The following is a 20628-nucleotide window of genomic DNA, read 5'->3' as shown; positions in this document are numbered from 1 at the left end:
TCGTCTTGCCTATCAGAGTGATAACAAGAAGGCCATCACTTACACTTATGATTTGGTAACTCTTCTAACCAATCTGAGCCACTGACGAAGGATGGATGCAAGAGAAGGGTTGTTAATTCTCCTTATTTATATTCCAGACCTTCAGGATGTCCTAAAGCTCTTTGTTTTTGTTTTTGTTTTTACTAAGCTTTCTTTTTGTTTAAATTTCCATTACCCTTGTGGTGTTACTTATAAGAAGTCTCAGTCCCAGACTAAAAAGAAACAATTATTATTAACATTCGTTTCTTTGAAGATAAGTAGATCTATTTGGTTTGCATCAACAAAATATATATGCAAATATTTACTCTCATACCATTCTTATACTTTGGTTCTAGAAGATTAGTGACATGCTTTTCTTTCAACTATTTTTTTTATTTAGAAGGTGAAAGCAAAAAAGGAGTCTTTAGCTTAAAGGTTTTAAAATAAGTAGTAATAGAATGCTCTAAACTGAAAAACAATTTGTAATTTGCTTTCAGATGGCCAACTTGGCATTTGTACGGGGTCAGCTTGAAAATGTAAGTAAGTAAATCACTTTGTAATATATTGAATACGTGAAGCACTAGCCTCAAGGGAACTCTACTCTATTAGCCTGTAAGAGTACAGGCTGAGCCGCTGTAACAGACCCCAAAATAGAGTGACTCAAGCAAGGAGGTGTATTTCTCTCTAATTCATTAGTATGCGGGTAGCTAAACATTGAAGGGAGCTAGTAACCTTTGCTCCATGAAGTGATCTAGAAGTCCAGGTTCCTTCTAAGATATGTCCTCATCTGCATAGGTGAGCTGGCTCAACCCCAGCCTACAGGTAGGAAAAACAGAAAAGGGAAGGCAAGCAGCTTTCTTATAAAATATGATTTAAAAATTGTTCACATTTCTGCATCTCTTGGCCAAAACTTCATCATATGACCATACCTAACTGCAAAGGAGGCTGACCTATTAAAAATTGAGGAGATTCTGTACTTAAAATGATGGAAAGGAGAGTGAATATTAGGGGATAGTTTTCAGTCTCTGCCACAGTGGGTTTGGATATGAAGTTAATTTCTAAAGTTGGTTTCTACTCGCTACAGAATAGTTTTTGAGGTGCCCAGAGGATGTGGGGTACTGGTATTTTAGTCTGTTTTCCATCACAAGGCTGTTTTTCTCTGTATGTGAATGTGAGTGTGTGTATGTTGTGTTTTACAAGGAATGATGAATCAGACTTACTTAAAATCCAGGGTCATGTAGATAGTGGGGCCAAAGTAAAAGAAAAATCTTTTCCTTATGCTTTTAGGCAGAAAAACTTTTTAAAGCGACAATGAGTTACCTGCTTGGAGGGGGCATGCAACAGGTAAGGATGTTGCCTAGGATCGGGCCCTAGCTGAAGCAGTTTTCAAAGAAGTCTTGCTTCGCGAAAACTTCACCCAGCCCCCAACATGTGTTTTGGCCAAAAAAGGTAGATTTTTTTGCTTTAAGACTTGTACAAAAACTGCCAATCTTTCACTCATGCAAAAGCGTGGTAGCTGAGGAACTCACAGTTGCCTTATTCTCTAAAAGGATAAGACTATGGCTTTTAGGCCAAAGGCAATCTAGAAGTTGATCTGAAATATTCTCTGAGGAAATTTTACTTGTCATGAATTTCCTTCATTTTTCTTTTTCCCAACAGGAAGATAATGCAATAATTGAAATATCTCTAAAGCTGGCCAGTATCTATGCTGCTCAGAATAGGTAAGTATAGTCAGAATCTAGGTGTGACAGCAGCCAGGGAGTTGGGGTTTGGGGAGAAGACTTTGACCCTGCGATGTTATATAATTTTCATTTACCTGCTAATCATCTGGGTCTCCAAAAAATTGGTGTCACACTCAAAGTGTCCCATTCTTCATATTTGAAATCTTCAGTCTTTCCCAGTTTTTGCCTATTGCTTCCATTAGCCCGCTGAGCGGGACATACAGCCCTTAAACCCCTGGCTGCACTGTGACAGAGCTAATCAAGTTTTCTGTTCCTGCTTGAACTGGGAAGGAAGTTATAGTTAGAACTTTAGTTTACATCTTCCTAGAAGAGGAGGGAGCAATATAAAAGCTGATGGGGGTAGTAAACTTTGAAGAAACCATTTTGTTGATATGTGTCAACAGACCAGGAAATTGGATATAAAGTTAAGTGAGATAGTTACTATAGGGGTATCTTATTGGCCTGTTTGGTGGGCAGTGTTTTTAAAACATGTAGAGATGATGAAGTAGCTGGTTTTAGGAAGAGGAAATATCTAGAAGTTGAGAGATTTTTGGATAAGTCAGACAGAAATCAGTGCTATTTTTAAAGTATTAGGTGAATCTCTATTCTTATAAATAAGAACGTCTGCCAGCTACACAGGAAAGGCTTTAGAAAACAATTTGGATATGTGCCAAAGATCAGGAACTTCTGAGTGAAGCCTGGTGCCTTTCTCTAGGTGGAGTTCAAAGAAGAAACACCTAGGATGTAAGCATAGAACTCCTCTAGAGAGTTATATTTTGGGGCGAATTTAAGGAAAGACTTAAGACTAGCTTTTCCTTACATTTTTAGTTGCTGCAGAAGTTGAATACTAGGCATTTGGAATAACGTCAAGCCTGGTGCTATAGAATGAGTGAGCGCTCACTGAGGTGAGGGCCCCTGACACCGGTCTCTGCTGCTCTAGTCACCACCTCCTTCTTTCTTAGAACTGCTTAGTCTCCCTGCATTTGGTTGGACACTAGATAGGCTAGAGCTTCTGAGGGCCTTTGATTTGACTTCAAGTCTTTTGGGGAGCCTTGAGGTTGACCCCGTCAGGGAGCATTGTAGCTGGGATCTATATCCCTTACAGGAGTAACAGGACTAGATGTTAATGGAGTATGAACCCCTAGGATAAGAAGAAGCCCAAAGCTAATAATACTGGAGAGTAAGAGAAATTTATGGTCCTGTAGAGGTGAAAGTTTATGTAGTAGCCACTGATAATTAGCCTGTAAATTACTCTGTACTCTCCTCAAAAGTGTTCTTTTATTTTGTTTTATCAAGAAAAGCACGAGACCAGAAAATATATGGCCAGATCCTGAGGCTTAGAAAGTGTGATATTACGGGAGTTGTTTATAGACATTTTGCTTTGAATAAGTGCATCCTGTGGCCATCCTGCCCTGCCCCATGTCCTGGCTAGATACCAAACCATGTTTGTCAAGGTTTGGGTCTGGGGAAGTTAGTGTTCTTCTGAGAATAGAGGAGAACACTGGGGGTCCCTGGCAAAACACCAGAGGAGAAGGGGTGAGTTTTATGTACCAATTCCAGTAAGAAACTGGAGCCAGAACAAAGAGCAAGAACCAGGGCTAAGCTTCTGGATGGGGAAGGAATCTCTGATGTTTCTGTGCATCTCTTTATAGAAACCAGCAGTTGATGCTTGTTCTGTCCAGAGTCAGTCTGCTTGCTGCTTGGGCATCCTCTCCAATTGACTGAGGGTCCAGGGCTAGAGTCAGGCTAAATGCCCTCTAGTGCCAGAGCTAGGAGTTCCATTTCTGTAAAAGAAAATTCCATCAAAGACCTACAGCTTGGGAGAAGTATAAAGGTAATAAGCCTCCAGAAATTGTATGAGGTCAGTAGTTAGATTCCTAGTGCAGGGTGGCCTTAGCCTCCATTCATATTAGTATTACTTTGAGCAGGTGTAGGCTTTCACAGAGAAACTGACTCCCTTGAAACTGTTAGTGGGAGATGATGAAAATTGCTGGTTGTGTCAGTTATTAAAACTATGGTTGCACTCTTAGCTTTTTCTGTTTTAAATTACATTAAATGGGTGACTAGAAAAAAAAATAACCACTTTTGAGAAATGGCAGATTGATACCCAATATGGGCTTTAAACAAAATTCCTCTTCCCATCTTACACTTCATTTATTGATAATACTAAAACCCCAGCTGAGAAAATGAGGATAAAAGAGGAGTTTGTGAAAAAGTGAACAGTCGATTGCTGATCTTTGCTTTACAGACAGGAATTTGCTCTTGCTGGCTATGAATTCTGCATTTCAACTCTAGAGGAAAAAATTGAAAGAGAAAAGGAATTAGCAGAAGACATTTTGTCAGGTAGGGACACCTGACTGTTTTCTGGACATTTTGCTATAAAGCGCTTCACTGTTACTCTGCAATAAAGGGAATTGGGAGAGGGAAAGTCATCCATTTTGGAAATTAAGTGGCTATTTTTAAGGTCTCAGCAGAGGATTTGGAATAAGATATTTTGTATAAATGACTTGACCACTTTTTTTTTTTTAATCCCTTGGCGACATGTTCATAATTTATCTGTTGACTTTTATTATATGTAACCTCTGGAAAATTGAGCAGAAAGGGAAGGTTCAGCTGCCAATCACAATGCTAATTAATTTCCTTTTGGTCCCAGATATACACCAAGTTATGAAAGATGGAGAGCAGCTCATGTTTTTGCATTTCATCCTCATTGTTAAGGGAAGAGCTTAAAGAGAACTACCGTTTCTGTTCCTAGTTATGCTAGGAACAGAAGAGCAACTACTGTTTCTGTTCCTAGTTATGCTAGGAACAGAAAGGGCTGGGCAGGAAGCTCTCTAGCTCTAAACCATTTGGGTTTTTTAATATGGTTTGAAGTATTGGGAATTTCCAGATTTGACATTGATTCTTTCATTATTTCACTTACTTTATACCAAGAACTAGCAAGATGTTTGAGGTAGAGCAGTCAACTCTAATGTCTCTAAAGTAGTAAATATGCCTTGAAAGAGTTGGCTGTACTCAATTGTCTTCCAGTTTTCTCTTGAACATAACCCAGCTTTTCTTCATCACTTCACTGAAGTTCCCTTTATTAAGGTCACTAGTTCTCATTCCTTATCTTACTATACCTATAGCAGCTCTCACCCAGGTGGAAACACTATTGGTAACACTTTATTTACTTGGCTTCCCCTTTGCCACCTCTAAAGTTAGTGGACCTCAGGGCTGTCTTTGGCCCTCTTCTCTTTTTCTCTCTGCCCTCACGTCCTAGAAGATAACATTTAGTTCCATACCTTTAATATCAATTTTACACCTTCGGCCCCAACTTGCATATGAACTGCAGATTTGTCTACCTGACATCGTGGCCTGAATGGCTAATGGTCATTTCACACTTAATATATCTGAAATGAGTCTCTTGATTTCTGCCACTCACCAACTTATTTCTCTACCACTTAGCCTTGGTTTAGTAAATGACACCACCATTCACTCAGTTGCTTTGGCCAAGAACCTAAGAATCTTTGATTTCTTCCTCATTCCCTATATGTAATTCATCAGCAAATTATATTGGATTAACCATCAAAATATATCCATTTCAGACCATGTCTCCTCTTGCTCTACCGCTTTGGTCCAGGTCATCATTGTCTTTTGCCTGGACACCTGTAATAATATCACAAGTTTTCCTGCCTCCCTTCATTACCTCATACAGTCTGTTATCCATGTAGCAGGCAAAGTAATCTTTTAAGAACTCAGTGCCTTTGCTTCACCTTTAGAATAAATTCAGAATCCCTTTGTGGACTGACCTATAAGGCCCTACATAATCTGACCCCAACTACCTATTCTACATCATCTACTGCTGCCCTCCCCCTTGCTCATTCTACTTTCACCACACTGATTTTTTTCTCACTCTTGTGTATCCCAAGCTCATTGTCATCTCCAGGACTTTTTATTTGCTGTTCCCTCTGCTTAGTTTGTGCTCCTTTATCTTTATATGGCTAGCTCTTATTATTTAGTTCTCTGCTCAGATATCATTCAGGAGGCCTACCCTGACTAAAACAATCTCTTCCCACCTTAGTGTCTCCCTAATACTTTATCCTCCTTTACTTTTCTTAATTGCACTTAAGAAAGTAGGTGTGTATGTGTGTTGTGTGCTTGTGTTTGTATCACTGCTAAAGTATATTTTTGTTCAAGTTTTTAGTATTTGTCTTCTCTAAGAAGGATAGAGACTTCATCTGTTTTATTGACTGCTAAATTCTCAGTATCTAGAGCAGTGCCCGACACAGGCTCAGTGGTGGTTTAATGAAAGGACAAAAGGCCCAAAAGGCCCAAACCACTTACAACTCCCCAAGTAGTGGAAGTACTTTGAGGAAATTCACAAAAAATATAAATACAAGTCTAGCTATCAAATATGTCACTTATGAACTATCCACATTCTTGTTATCTTTCAATTGTAGCATTGACAGTTTCTTAAGAATGTAAAGCTTTTCTAATTCCAGAAATAATACCAGTGCATTGAAGGAAATTTAGAAAAGTATTAAGAAGAAAATAAGGATCATCCACAATCACACTATCCAAGAAAGAACTACTGTTTATTTTTTGGTGTATGTCTTTTCAGGATTGTTTTCACCCTATGCTATTTATATTTTAAGAAACAAATTAGGGATTATACTGTCTATACTACTTGGTAATTTAATTTTTTTAAATTTAGTTATATGTTGTGAAAACACTTTTTTCCTAGGCAAAGGAATTCTTATTAGAGAGAGCAAACTGATTTCCGTTGTAAACATTGTTATATTTTACTAGTTAAGCAGTAGAATGTGTTACATTATTCTTAATCTTATTTTTTTCTAAAGGAATAGATTCCCAGTTTTGAACAAAACAAATTCCTTATCAAATTCATATGCTTTTTATTGGCATGATTAACTCTATCCCAAAGGTACATTATTTCAGATCACATTAAAACTTGGTATAGGGCAGTGGTCCCCAACCTTTTTGGCACCAGGGACCTCTAATGCCTGATGATCTGAGGTGGAGCTGAGGCAGTGATGCTTGTGCTGGGGAATGGCTGCAAATACAGTTGAAGCTTTGCTAGCTTGCTGTTCACCTCCTGCTGTGTGGCCCAGTTCCTAATAGGCCATGGACCACTAGTGCTCCATGGTCTGGGGTTTGGGGACTCCTGGTATAGTGTACTCATTTTACTCCTCATGTTGTAGATATATATGTAATTTTTGAGAAAAGGCTCATAAAAAATGCAGTGAAAATAGGATTACAAAACAATATAGTTAGGAGGAGCCTAATTTTCTAAAATATGTAGATTAAATATAGATATAGAACAAGAGCTGAATGATACCAAAATATAGACAGTGATTATCTGTGGTTGGTAGATTTATAGGGGTTTTTTGTTATATTTGTGTTTTCCTGAATAGTCTGTAATTTTTTGCAACACATTTTTATTTTTATTTTTAAAATTACTTTCTACTATTACCTGTATATGAAAAGTCAAAGAACATTATAAGAATTTAAATACAGCATTTCCTTGCCACACATCTTCCCAGGATCATTGTCAACTCAACAAATTTCTTCTAGTATTTTCCTTTGTATTTCTGAATGACAACATTATTATTTCTTGATTTAATATTTTTCAAATCTGACTTGCAGAATAGTGAAGATTTAGGGTAATTTTTGGTTGTGTCTACATTATTTGGAATGTACAGTGTTGCCGAATGAAGTAATATGATTACATAATTACATTTTCTTTTCTGTATCTTTTGTTTCCTCTGAAGTCAATAGATTTTTTGTTGCTTGTTTTATATGTATATGACAAATTCCTCTTTCACCATAGTGCTTTAATTCCTAAGTTTTTATAGGGTTCTAGGGTATAAATTGGCCTGCTTTTCACTGGCATAGCTGTCTGTAGGCATTCAGTCTTCATCTTCTTTTCTTGTGCTTAGTCACTTACCAGTTTTTTCTCTACTTTTCATCTCCTACAATTTTTTGATCTTTGTTATCTCCCTTGATTTGTCTTTATTTCTTGTAGTTTTATATCTTTGATTATAGTGATGTTTTGGGAGGGTGTGGAGACGAATGCTTGTGTTCAATCCAGAAAGGTGTATCTCATAGTAGTCCATCCATTCTTCTGCCATCGAACATAAGGTAGTGTCCAGACCTGTTTCTTTAGAATAGATTCTTAGCACTGAAATTCCATGTCAAAAGTAGCACATTTTAAGGTTAGTGATGGATATTGCAAAATTGCTTTCAAAAGGACGGTGTTAATTTACATTTTCTGGTTCTGCTAATTTATTTGCTTTGTGACTTTGGTCAAATTAGTTAATTCATATATGCTTTTGATCCTTAGAATGGGATTTAGAGTAATATTCTCTCATAGGACTCTTAGGATTGACTGAGTTAATATATGTGAAACACTTAGAACAATGCCTAATACATAGCAGCTACTCAAAAAATATAACCATTATTAGTTTCTATTGTGATAAGGCAATGTGCCCCTCCTCCCCAAAGTGCATTTGTCTTTGTAACCTTTGTCAGATCGATGATATGGCATTGATGCATTAACTAGTGTTTCTTTGATAAGCAGTGAAGTTAATCATTTGTTGGTGTGTTTTTACAAGAATATTAACTCTATCCCGTTGGCTTCTTCCTTCTCCGTAAATTCGTGGATATAGAGATAGGAGGGTTTTTTTTAATTTAAAAAATGTGAAACTAATATTTGTATAGTTTAAAGAATAATGGGAACAGGCAGTAACACAACATTAACAATACCTTTGAAGCCCTGTGTGGTGTGCCTGGCCCCAATCCCTTTCCACTTCCTGCCTCAGAGACACTACTCTCCTGAATCTTTATCATTCATTTGCTTTTTAGTTTTACTTCTCTATAGAAGATATTTAGTTTTTGCATGTTTCTTTTTAAAAATTTATATAAATGAATCAGCATGACTTGCACAACTCTTTAATTTCGAGGGAATTAGATCTGACCGAATTCGTTTTTTTCTTTGATTTTATTAATTTTTAATAAACATTGAGTAGCTATTCTGTGCCAGGTATTGTTCTAGGATTCTCATAGAAGCAAATGAGGCAAACAAAAGTCCCTGCTCTTCAGAGCTTAATGCTTAGAAAGGTATTTTTCAGCTTTGAAAACATAAGTATTCACTCATCTTTCCTTCTAATTGTCTTTTCTTTTCCTTTATTTCTAAACAGTTTTAACATTTACTTTTTTAATATAGCTGCAATTAACTTTGGTATGAAGTTGGTAACTACTTTCTTAAAGATAATCTCACTATTATGTACTTATGTATTAATTAGTATATGCTTGGCTTTCTTTTGGGGTTTTCCATTCTTATTTACTCATCTGATGAAACTTATAACAGTATGCATTGTTTGCATTGTATGGTATTATATATTTGAGTTGTATGGCAATATAGATCTCACGTTTTTTTTGTAAAATTTTACATTTTAGTTTCATTCAGTTCTCACATGAATTTTAGATATTTTTACATGAATTTGAGACCATTTTGTCAAGTCCCCAAAGTGCTTTGAGACTGAATTATTGGATTTGCATTGTACTTTGGGGAGATTGCCAGGAGTTGGCATTTGACTGCAAATGACACAAAATTTTAACCAAATTAAGTTAAACAGTAAGGACACCTATCTCATATAACTGGCAGTTCAACAAAAGGGGGCAGGCTGCTGAATTAGCTGATATATGGTTCACTGAATTCCTGAAGGATAAGGTTCTTTCCATCTCTCCTTACTGTCATTCTCAGTGTGTGGGCTTTCTCTTCATTATCCCTTTCTGGTTGGAAAGTGACTTACCACCAGGTCCCAGGAATCTCATCCAGAAATGGCAGTGTCCAGAGGAAAAGGAGACTTCTTTGATGTTTCTCTTAGAATGAAGGTAATCTAGAAGTCCCCAAGTAGATTTATTCTTACTTCTCACTGGCTAGAACTGGGTCACATGGCATTTCTAACTCAGTCCTTCCTTGGCAAGAGAGATGAAATACCATGATTGGCTAAAACTGATCAGAATTCATTCCTAACAGGATGGGAATCCCCTCTGCTTGAAAGAGTGGATACTAGGACAAACAGCAACTGTGCTAGCAAGAGAAGTCACTCACTCACTACACTTTATTTGCAATTTTGAGTCTTCCCATTGAGGAACGTGGTATGGCTCTTCCTTACAGATTTATTCACATAGATGTGACAACTATTTTATTACATTTGATTCCAAGTGGACACTTTACTAAACTATTTGCTTTTCAGTTGATATTACGCTATTTCTAGATATATAACTATACATTTAGGAAATCATAATTGTTTCTTTTCAGTTATACTTCTGTTAAATTTAACTATAATCACAGAATAACATTAGATAATAGTGGGTGGTGATGGACAACTTTGTCTTATATCTGATTTGGTGCCAAATTATATGAATAGATTTATTATTATATATCTAGAGCAAACTAGGCTTGCTAGTAATTGTTTATTTAGTATACTACTGGATAATATTTAATGCTGAGATTTTATTTAGAACTTTTGCATTTATTTTCTTTTGTGAGATCCATAGTTTATTTCTTGTGCTTGTCATTATGGGTTTGTTAATGTGGTAAAATAAATTGGTATGCTTTTTATATTTTCTGTTCTGGCCTAGGTATGGGGTATTACATAGGAATGAGCTATTCCTTGAAAGTCGTGAGATCTGTAAAACCACGTGGACCAGATCTCCTTTGGAGTCAATTCTCTGGCAACTTTTTATTTTCCTTCCTTGACTACTCATACATTTAAATTTCTTCAGTTTTCTTGTTTTGATTTCAGTACCTAGGACAGTGCCAAGAACGGTGTTAATATCTGTTAAATAAGTGAATATGCATTTATGAAAGAATTTTGGGGAACTGTATTTTCCTAGAAGAAACTTTATTATGGAATTATATTTTGAATGCATAGTTTACTATATTCTCTGTTCCTCTCCTAGTATTTAATTTTATGGATTTCTTCTCTTTAACAGATTTTTTCCATTGATTCCTTCCTCTTCCTTTCTTTGAGCTGAAAGTTTAATTTTTCATATTTAAAAAAAAACATTTCTGGAAAGTCGAAGTATTTTTGGTGGCATATTTGGTTTCGTGAGGGCTTGAAGTCTGGACCCTGAGTTTGAATTCTGGCTCTTCCGCTTACTAGCAGTGTGACTGTAGACAGGTGACTTAACTTTTCTCAGTTTCCTCATCAATAAAATAAGAATAGTAGCACAACTTACCTCATTGAGTTGTTATGGGAATTCAGTGCCCTAGTACTGTGACTAGTACTCAAGTACTATGTAAGAGTTTGCTGGAATGTGATATATTTACTAACGTAATTTATTTATGGTTTAGCCCCCCCGTGTTATGTTTACTAGTCTCAATTTATGAACGGTCTTCCTGATTATTTTATTCATAGTTTCTCCTTGGTTTTTGTCAGTTTTGTTGATCTTTTCAAAAAGAGCCAACTTGTGGTTTCACTTTGTTGTTTTTATTTATATTTCATTTATTTCCACTTAAATCCTTATGTCTCCTGCTTCCTTTGGGCTTATTTTGTTCTTTTTTTAGTTTATTAGGTGGAAGATTAGGTTACTCATTTAAGATCTTTCTAATAGAGACATTTAAAACTATAAATTTCCCTCTATTGCTTTAGCGTCATATAAATTTTGGTATGTTGTTTTCACGTTTCAAATTTTTCTTGCGCGTTTTTTCTTTGATCTTTAGGATATTTTGGAGTATGTTGGTTAATTACATATTTATGAATTTCCCAGATTTCCTTGTGTTGTTGATTTCTAAATTCATTCTGTTGTGGTCAAAGAAAACATGTTTTGTATGATTTCAGTCCTTTTAAATTTATTGAGATTCATTTTATGGCCTGTTATATGGTTTTACCTGGAGAATGTTGCATGTGCATTTGAAAGAAATGTGTATTCCTCTGTTTTTGGATGAAGTTTCTATGTCTCTTAGGTCTTGTTGGTTTATAGTGTTGTTCAAGTCTTCTTGCTGATTTTGTCTAGTCATTCTGGACAAATTTTTTTCTTTATACGTATTTCTATGCTATTCAAGGTTTTAGATATGTCATTGTGAATTATCCCTTTCTGAGAAAATGATTTTTTGTCCAATTTTTTTGTCACAAATTTTAGTTTTACATTGTTGACTGTATCTTAGTCTTTTAACTTTGAGTCATTTTGTTGTCAGTCTTTTGTAGAAGGCTGTATTTGGATTTTTTAAAAACCTAAGCTGAGTATCATTGTCCTATGATAGAGAATCTTAAAACTTATTTAAATAGATATTAAAAGTGATATTTGCCTTAATTTTTGCATTTTAAAAAGTTTCAGTTTTTTGTTATTTCTTTTGTTTTGTTATTTCTTTTGTCCCTTTTATAGGGACATTTTCCTCACTAAAATCCCATTTATATTTTGGAAGGAAGGCATACATATGGTTCTATTTAGAGGTAACCTAAAAATTTCTTCAAGGTATTTTTGACTCAGAGGAAAAACATTTCTTTTTTCAGTTTCTTCTGTAAAGTAGGTACAGTTTAACATTCTTCTACCTTTCTTTCCCCAGTTGTTTTTTCTCTGTGACCTGGAATTTTAGAAGGGGTTTATTGCAGAGAATTCCAAAGCCAACTTACTTGCCTTCTTTTGTAGATAGCCTATTTTCTCCTGCCTGGTTGCTTTGTAGGAGTCAGTTTTATTAGTATAAAATTAGGGGATTAGTCTTTTTATGAATTTTGCCTGGTCTGTGATGAACCTCCATTTTTAAGATCTAGTTCTCTTGAGCTTCTGTACTACATCTTTGATTATTGAACAGTTAGTTCTACTTTGCTATGGTCATTTATTCAGGAACGTCATTTAACTGTATGTTGGCCTCTCCTCTGTCCTTTATGTTTACGCTTTCCTCTGTTTCCTTGTCTATGTTTTTGGAATTTCTCCAGTGTGTATTTCCCATTACTGACATCATTCAGAAAAGTTAGTTCTGTGCTTTTCTTCTGTAGTTTTTTAAAGATGTCAAGCAAAAATAAAGTGTAGAGACTTTAACAGATACCTGTATACCTTCCTCTTAGCTTTGTCAAGTCTAAGTATTTTACAGTATGTGCTTTAAAACTTTTTTTGGTAAGTTTAAACTCCTGTGTATTCTTGCTTAGTATAACTACTATCCTGAATTTGGATTTGGTCTTTATCATTGTCTGTTCATTACACTTGCATATATCAGTAAACAATATACAACGTGCTTAATATGCTTTTAAATTTTATGTGAATGGTATCATACTGTACAGTTGCTTCTGCAATGTTTTTTCACTCAGCATTATGTTGTTGAGATTTATACATGTTCTTACTAAAAGCATCAGTTTTCCTAACATAAAGGCCCTGTTTTGCTTGCCAAACCATGTCTGCTGGGTTGCATTTGTCCAGAACTTCCTCTGATTAGCCCACTGGGGTAAGGAGTGAGGTTGAGCCTTTTTTTCCATCCTTGCAAGGAGTGGTACAGGCTAGAGGTGGCCCTGATTGGTTCATTCACTGCAACCGCAGTATAGTATTCCATTGTATGAATATACTACAGTTTTCCTTTTAATGGATATGTACGTTCTACATGTTTTGCTGTGGCAAATACCTTTTTGAACATTCCTGGACCTGTGTCTCTGTGCACACATGTAAGATATTCCCTAGGGCATGTATCCAAGAGCGGAATTGCTGGAGTGCATATACTAGATATTACCAGATTGCTTATCAATATGGTTTTACCAGTTTACATTTCACTAGCAATGTGTTAGCATTCTTGTTGTTCCATATCTTTGTTATTACTGGACTTAAACTTTTTTGATCTGGTAGGTATGAACTGGAATTTTACTGTGGCTTCAGTGCATGTTTCTTTGATTACTAATGTGATACTTGTGATTTAAAAGAAATATATATTTGGTCATTCATTTATTCGGTCTTTGTCCAGGTCCTGGCTCCCAGACCCTTGGAATTTACAAAGTGCCAAAGAAAGAAAGGTCTTTTGTTATGTTAATGAGGCAACTTTTAGAAGCACCTAAGAATGAGGGTTGGTTGACCAGAGAACTACCATTTGAATATAGGGTTGGAACTCTAGGAAGGGATGTGGGGCTGGAGGCTGAATCAGTCACACCTATGTAATAAAGCCTCCATAAAACCCCAGAAAGGACGGGGTTTGTGGTACTTCTGGATTGGTGAACTTGTGGAGGTGCTGGGACACCTGGAGAGGGCATGGAAAACCCATGCCCCTTTCCACATACCTTGTCCAATGCATCTCTTCTGTCTGGCTGATCCTAAGTTATATCCTTTTATAATAAACCTGTAATCTAAGTAAAATGTTTCTCTGAGTTCTGTGATCCACTCTAGTAAGTTAATGAAATCCAAAGAGGGAGTCTTGGCAACCTGATTCCCAACCTGGTAACAACCTGGACTTCTAATTGGCATCCTGAATTGAAGGGGGTTGTTGGAACCTTCAGTTTGTAGCTGGTTGTCAAAAGCATAGGTAACAACCGGGACTTGCAACTAGTGTCTGAAGTTGGGGAGTAGGGTGTGTAGTCTTGTAGGACTAACCTTTAACCTGTGGAATCTGATGCTCTCTCTGGGTAGATAGTGTCATAATTGAGTTGATTTCTTTGGACACCCTGCTGATGTCTGAGAATTGCTTGTTGGTTGGGGAACCCTATATCCCGCCCCCCCCCACCCCCAACACACACACATACATACACATGTTGGAATTGGGTTCAGGAACCAATTTAGATGGTAATCCACCAAAATGTCACCTTTGTGTAAAAAGTACAAGGCTAAAGTACTTAGGTTACATGAAATATTCATAGGTCTTGGTAAGAATAAGATTAGGTTAGGTTGGCCAATTCTCTGCCTCACTTTCTATCTTGTACTTGTTATATCCAAGCAATGCTCTTATTTTCTTCTTAGTGGAAGAGAAAGCCAATACCCACCTCCTCCTTGGCATGTGCTTAGATGCCTATGCTCGCTACCTTCTGTTCTCCAAGCAGCCATCACAAGCACAAAGGATGTATGAAAAAGCTTTGCATATTTCTGAAGAAATACTAGGAGAAAGACACCCACAGGTAAGAGGAAAACAGAGGCAGGCTGTAAAACAAAGGTTTCACAATTTATGGGTGTGAAATACCACACTCATTGGGAACAGATAATCAGCACTTGGTCCTAGGTGTATCTTCCTCCTCATGCCCTAGCCTATTAATTTTCCTGCCCCACCCCCACCCCAACTACTTATTTCAAAAAGGATTCGAGACTGCCCATTAATTATTGGGTCTGCCCAGAACATTTTGCATGAGTATTGGTTTATACAGCAGAACAACCTTTCTAAAAGATAGGTTTAACTTGGCACCCATGTGCTTCTGGGGCTTCAGTGTACACAGCATAGTATTTCAGAATACTGAATCTTATCAGGAACAGGTTAACACAGGAAGATCCTTGCCTCCCTCGCCCCAAAGGTGAAATGACAGGGGAAAGGGGGTCGGGGGTCGGGGGGGGAAAGAAGGGATTGTATTAAAAAATTAAAAACCACTGACACAGAATTTAAGCATACCGTTACTTTCTGTTAGAATAGTAAACATTGAATTAAATCATCTCTTTGTGTCTCCTTTATCAAGTTAAGTTTGTAAAGGCAGGAAGTAGATCACTTTGTGAATGCTGGTGCACCCAGCTAAGGACCCAAAAATCTTAACTGGACTGAATATGTCCCAAGGCTGGGGTAATGGGCAGGGCAAGTTTTTGGGCTATGAATTATCTTCAGGAAAGGGATTTAGGACTCTATATTATAGAGTACCATTACTGGAATATCACTGAGGAATAAGACGACAAACATGGACTTCAGTTCACCAAGTACCAGAACTAGAGGCTTAAAGCATGGCTTCAGTGGGGGAAGTAGGGCCTCTCTTAGTACCAACATTTAAAAAACTCTTTCGAGAATCTTCCTAAAATCAGTGATGTATTTCTTCTTAACGAGTCTCAGGGTCACTAGTAGGAATGATGTTATAATATGGCTCTGGGAACTGGCTTCTCAAGGTTGCTGATCCTTAAATGGGATCATATTAGAGCTTTTTTTTTTGCTGTTATTTTTCATTTGATGCTTCTAATTTGATAGTTATATTAATAAATAATATTAATTCTGTTCCCTAGTTTCTAGATTTGTATCATTTTCCAGAGGTTGAAACTACTGCTGTCCATTATACAGTATGAATGATAAAGGCACATAACAATTTGTTAAAGGCTGATGTTTCACCACCATTACTAGTAATGCTGGGAAAGGTGAAATCGTAAGTCTGTATTCAGTTAATCAAACTCCAAATTAACATTATTTAATGAAAAAGCTGTTTGTTTTTTCCTGTGTAGACCATCGTGCTGATGAGTGACCTGGCTACCACCCTGGATGCACAAGGCCACTATGATGAGGCCTGTGTTTATGTGCAAAGGGCATCAGATCTGGCGAGACAAATAGAACATCCTGAGCTGCACATGTTGCTCAGTAACCTGGCTGCAATTCTAATGCACAGAGGTAGGAGCTATGAGATTTTGACTGACTTGCTTTACAGAGGAGTGTTATTGGATTTAGATAAATCTGTGAAATGGTGTTTGGGAGGGCAAATGGCAGTGAGAAAGCTCCACAATTAAAAGGCTGGCTGAATAATACAGAAAAGGATGTATGTTTGGTTGAAATGCCATTGTGCTCAATTCACATAACTTCTATAGACTTGCACTAGCCTGTTGAACCGCATCAAGGTAAAGAAAACTTTGCAGTGTTAGTACTTCATTTCTGTAGTTTACAGATTTTTAAATGTTTTCACACATATAATTTGTTCCTCAGTGTACTTTATGAAGCTAGTAAGACAGGGACTATCAGTTTGACAGAGATTTTATGCCATATTACTCAGGGCCTCACCTGTAAAGTCTCTAGTTAATGAGTAAGGGCTCCAGGGGTATACTTGAAAGGGCACATTTAGGAGTCCCACAGCACTCACTGGGTGAGAGTTCTCTACATCTGGGCCAGCATACAGCCTCTCTAAGCCAGCTTATCAAATTGGGATTAGATGAGGCAGCCTGTCACTTAATAAGCACACAATAAATTAGACCTGTACCATCACTAATGCTTTCCCTTCAGAATCACTTTGAAAACATACGTTTTCTTCTTACTTTCCCTTTTCTTTGGGTTATTTTAGAACGATATGCACAAGCAAAAGAGATCTACCAGGAAGCACTGAAGCAAGCAGAGCTGAAAAAAGATGAGGTTTCTATACAGCACATCAGGGAAGAATTGGCTGAGCTGTCCAGAAAAAATAGACCTTTGACTTAATTTTATCAAGCTCTATCTAAATCCCTTTTTGTTGTAGGGAATTTCCAGTAACAGCTGCTTATTCAAGTCTCAGTGGCACCCAAATCATTGCTTACTTAAATCCTTTGTCCTTGATATTCAAGTTTCCTCAACTTAACCTTGCTGAAGGACAAGTTGTATACACTTGCTACTTTTGTTTTTGAAAGGAAAAGCAACCTTCACCCCAAACTGATTTGACTTCTAAGGATGGTTGACAGGTGATGTTTACAGTTGTAATGTATAGTTAGGAGCTATCCATACTGGTTTAACTACAGATTAAAATGGGTCGGTTTTCCTATGGGGTGGGTGTGTGGTAATTCACACAGGCATCACTACCATAAAATTTTGGTCCATTGATTTGTTGCCCTCTCTTCTTTCACCAGTATCTGGCAGACCAGAGTTACCTGTCTCATGGGGAAAGGGGGATTACGGTTAGTTATTTTTCTTAATAACCTATTTTTTTTTTGACAGGAGAAAAATAGTCTTTACTTTGAAATAATATTTGTAAAAAGAACCAAAGCACAGAAAAAAGGGAATATATTGAGATTCAGAAAACATAGGTGAAATAAATTTCTGTCAGATTATCTCAGGTCACGTCGTCACTTCAGCACCTTCCTTTGTTCAAGAAAGTGGAGCGTAGTGGTGGGATTGGTTAGTTAGAGGAACTCTCATAAAGGAGGAGGAAAAGTACTACCTTGGTTTGCCATCAGCATCCAGCATGAAGTTTTGAAGTGGGATTAGTCATTTGAAAGTATAGCATCTATTTGATTATAAAAGTGAACTCTATGTTTTTGTATCTAGTTATATACAACTATGAAAAAAAGGGTTGGAAAAAGGAATAACAATCTCTTGTCAATGTTATCTGAACACTCCACTTCCTTTGCAACCTAGGTCATGGAACAGTCATCTGAGGACCTCTTTAAAGCTATACATGCCCAGACAGCACCCCAAACCTTCTGACTCAGGGTAGAGTCCTACAAGTGTAGTATTTGAAATATTCCCAGTAATTCTGGTATGTACCACAGGTATACAGTAGAAGAATCATTGGCCTGGATCCTGGTCCTGGCTCTTTGCATCTGGGTCTCAGCATTCTCGTCTGTAAAGTAGGGAACAAATGAGATTCTCTCTTGGCTGTGGGAGAAGGTATTTAGTCAGATGACCTTAAATGAATAGACTGCTATGTTGAAAGAGCTTTATTTTATCATTCTGCCTTAAAGTCTAGAAAGTCTAGATGCTCCTCAACTTATGATGGGGTTATATCCTGATAACCTACCTCATCATAAGTTTTAAATATAAGTCAAAAATGCATTTAATATACCTAACCTACTGAACATCATAGCTTAGCCCAGCCCATTTCTACTGAATGCATATTGCTTTTGTACCATCATAAAGTTGAAAAATCGTAAGTCGAACCACCGACTGTAAGTCAGGGACCATCTATAAATACAAAATGTAGATGGGTTTATTTACCTTAGCAGTCTTGCAAAGAGCCAGTTGCCTAGGGGAAAGGCAATTTTTCTTGGTACCATCAAGGAACACTGCTATTGTTGGTATGTGTTAGGGCATAGGGGTGTACGTGGGAATGATAAACTGATTTTTGGTTCCTGTGTACATAGTGGAAGAATCCTTTCATAATAAACTAGAGACTCTACAACAATATTGTATTCCCTAATCTTTGAGTTTCTCATAAAAAATAACTTACTGAAGAGTTAATAAAATTAAAATATTAGAAACCCTGAAGTCTATAAATCCTCAGAGATCAGACTAATACTAGAATTTTATATTTTGCAGATATAAATTTCTCCCTACTTTTTGTCTAAGGTCATCTATTATTTACTACCCAGCTAATTCCTTTAATCAAGTCTTAACTCAAACTATAATATAAAGCAGACTTGAGTTTCAGTGTAGCCCAGTCTCAGCTGATTTTTAAAAAATAGTCAGCTACTCACCTTCTGCACTGAGAATATTTTTACCTTTTCATTATTGCAGGGGTTACAAAAAGTTAGATTTTTCACTTCAAGTTTTATTAAAGAATTTTTGATCCTTTGCAATGATTCAGCTCCTGGTCCTGGTCCTGCTAGAAAAACTGTAGGAGTTTTCTGAAAGACAGTCTCTTCATGTAGGTGTTCTCAGTAAAGTTAATTTGCACTGTTGTAAAACAAAGTAGCAGAGCAGAGGTGGACTTACCCCTTTACTATCAGCCTGAATTCAAAAGTGTATTGTTAAAAATAGTGTAGTTAAAATTTTTGAACTATGTCACTAGAATGTTCAGGGCAGTAATATTTGAAAATTAGAATCACACCGCATACCAAAATTAAAGCATTATGAAACTTCCAATCATAAACATGCACTGGAAGTCAAGCTGTCAGAATATTTCTATGAACAGTAATGGGAAGACCTTAATTTAGTTCTGGGGTGCTAAGAAATCATAGGTAAGAAAATTGTGTTACACTTTGGTTCACAGCTAAAACATTCTACAAGTAATTAGTCACTCTCAGAGCTGTGCTTGCCATTTTCAGTCATGCTAAGATGGACTTCTGTCTCTCTCAGAAGGTTTGCTCCATAGGTAAGGCATGTGAGAATTCTGTCCTTTCATATTTTCGAACTAGAAAATGATAGTGGATTTTATCTCTTGTTTGGAAATCTCTTCTCCAAGTGCATTGTGATAAGGATGGGGGTGAGTGGGTAATAGCTGTTTACTTTAGCGTCCTCAATTGGAACTGCAAAAGTAACAAGTTAGGCTCTGATCTGACATGTTCTCAAAAACTATTGACTTGGAACAGCTTAAAATCCTCAGGGTCATAGAAAAATACCATCATAATCTCTTTTGGGTCAGCTGACAATATAAATTATTAATGAAGTCAGTTATCTAAAAAATGATTTTAGCAGAACACTGTTAAATAGAACATTTAGTTATTGTTTTTCATTTACATTAAAATTTTATGTATATGTATGTATATATGTTTATAATAAAGTGGTAACAACTTTCCAAGTAGTAGGAATCTGATCACTAAACCTGATCTAAAGTTTATTTTGAGGACCTCAAGTATACAAGAGTGGAATAGTAACCGGAGTGAAGGCTTTAACTTCAGACAAACGTGGGTTTATGGCCTATTTTTTGTTGCTTATTTAACTACATGGGCAAAGTACTGAACCTGGGTCCTCATCTATAAAATAGGGATTAAGACACCAGTGCTACAGGGTGATGTGAGGGTCTCAATCACACATATGAAACACTCATTAAAAAGGAGGCACTCAGTCAGTGGTTATAGACCTGTTTTTCTTTAAAGGGCTTGAATTAAAAAGTTTAGGTCTGCTTAAAAGTCTGTAAAGTGCTAATATTTATCATCCTGAGAGACCTCTCTTCTTCTCTCCTTTCTAATCAGTAGCATTCTCCCAAAACTATCGGTATGCTACAAAGGGATGCTTCAATGGTATGAAATTTCACACTAAATTGTATGAAAAAAAAAAAAATCTAAAAATTTAACAATTAATTAATTATTAAGGATAAAAGTAACCCTCTAGTACCAT

General features: G+C 36.6%; 1 protein-coding gene across 1 annotated transcript in view; it reads left to right on the top strand.

Annotated features, from left to right (window-relative positions):
- The window catches only part of TTC19 (tetratricopeptide repeat domain 19), a 22218-nt gene extending 2126 nt beyond the window's left edge, over positions 1-20092 (top strand). Inside the window, exons 3-10 of the mRNA XM_006908412.3 lie at positions 1-55; positions 516-554; positions 1306-1362; positions 1678-1739; positions 3988-4082; positions 14679-14833; positions 16122-16284; positions 16946-20092. The exon at positions 1-55 is cut by the window's left edge and continues 77 nt beyond it. Of these exons, the coding sequence (XP_006908474.1) occupies positions 1-55; positions 516-554; positions 1306-1362; positions 1678-1739; positions 3988-4082; positions 14679-14833; positions 16122-16284; positions 16946-17079 (760 nt within the window). The 3' untranslated portion in view covers positions 17080-20092. The remainder of the gene's footprint in view (positions 56-515; positions 555-1305; positions 1363-1677; positions 1740-3987; positions 4083-14678; positions 14834-16121; positions 16285-16945) is intronic.
- Positions 20093-20628: the final 536 nt, after the last annotated feature.

Source organism: Pteropus alecto, unplaced genomic scaffold, assembly GCF_000325575.1.
Source record: "Pteropus alecto unplaced genomic scaffold, ASM32557v1 scaffold52, whole genome shotgun sequence".
NCBI lineage: Eukaryota > Metazoa > Chordata > Mammalia > Chiroptera > Pteropodidae > Pteropus > Pteropus alecto.
This window is presented reverse-complemented; position numbering and strand designations above follow the sequence as displayed.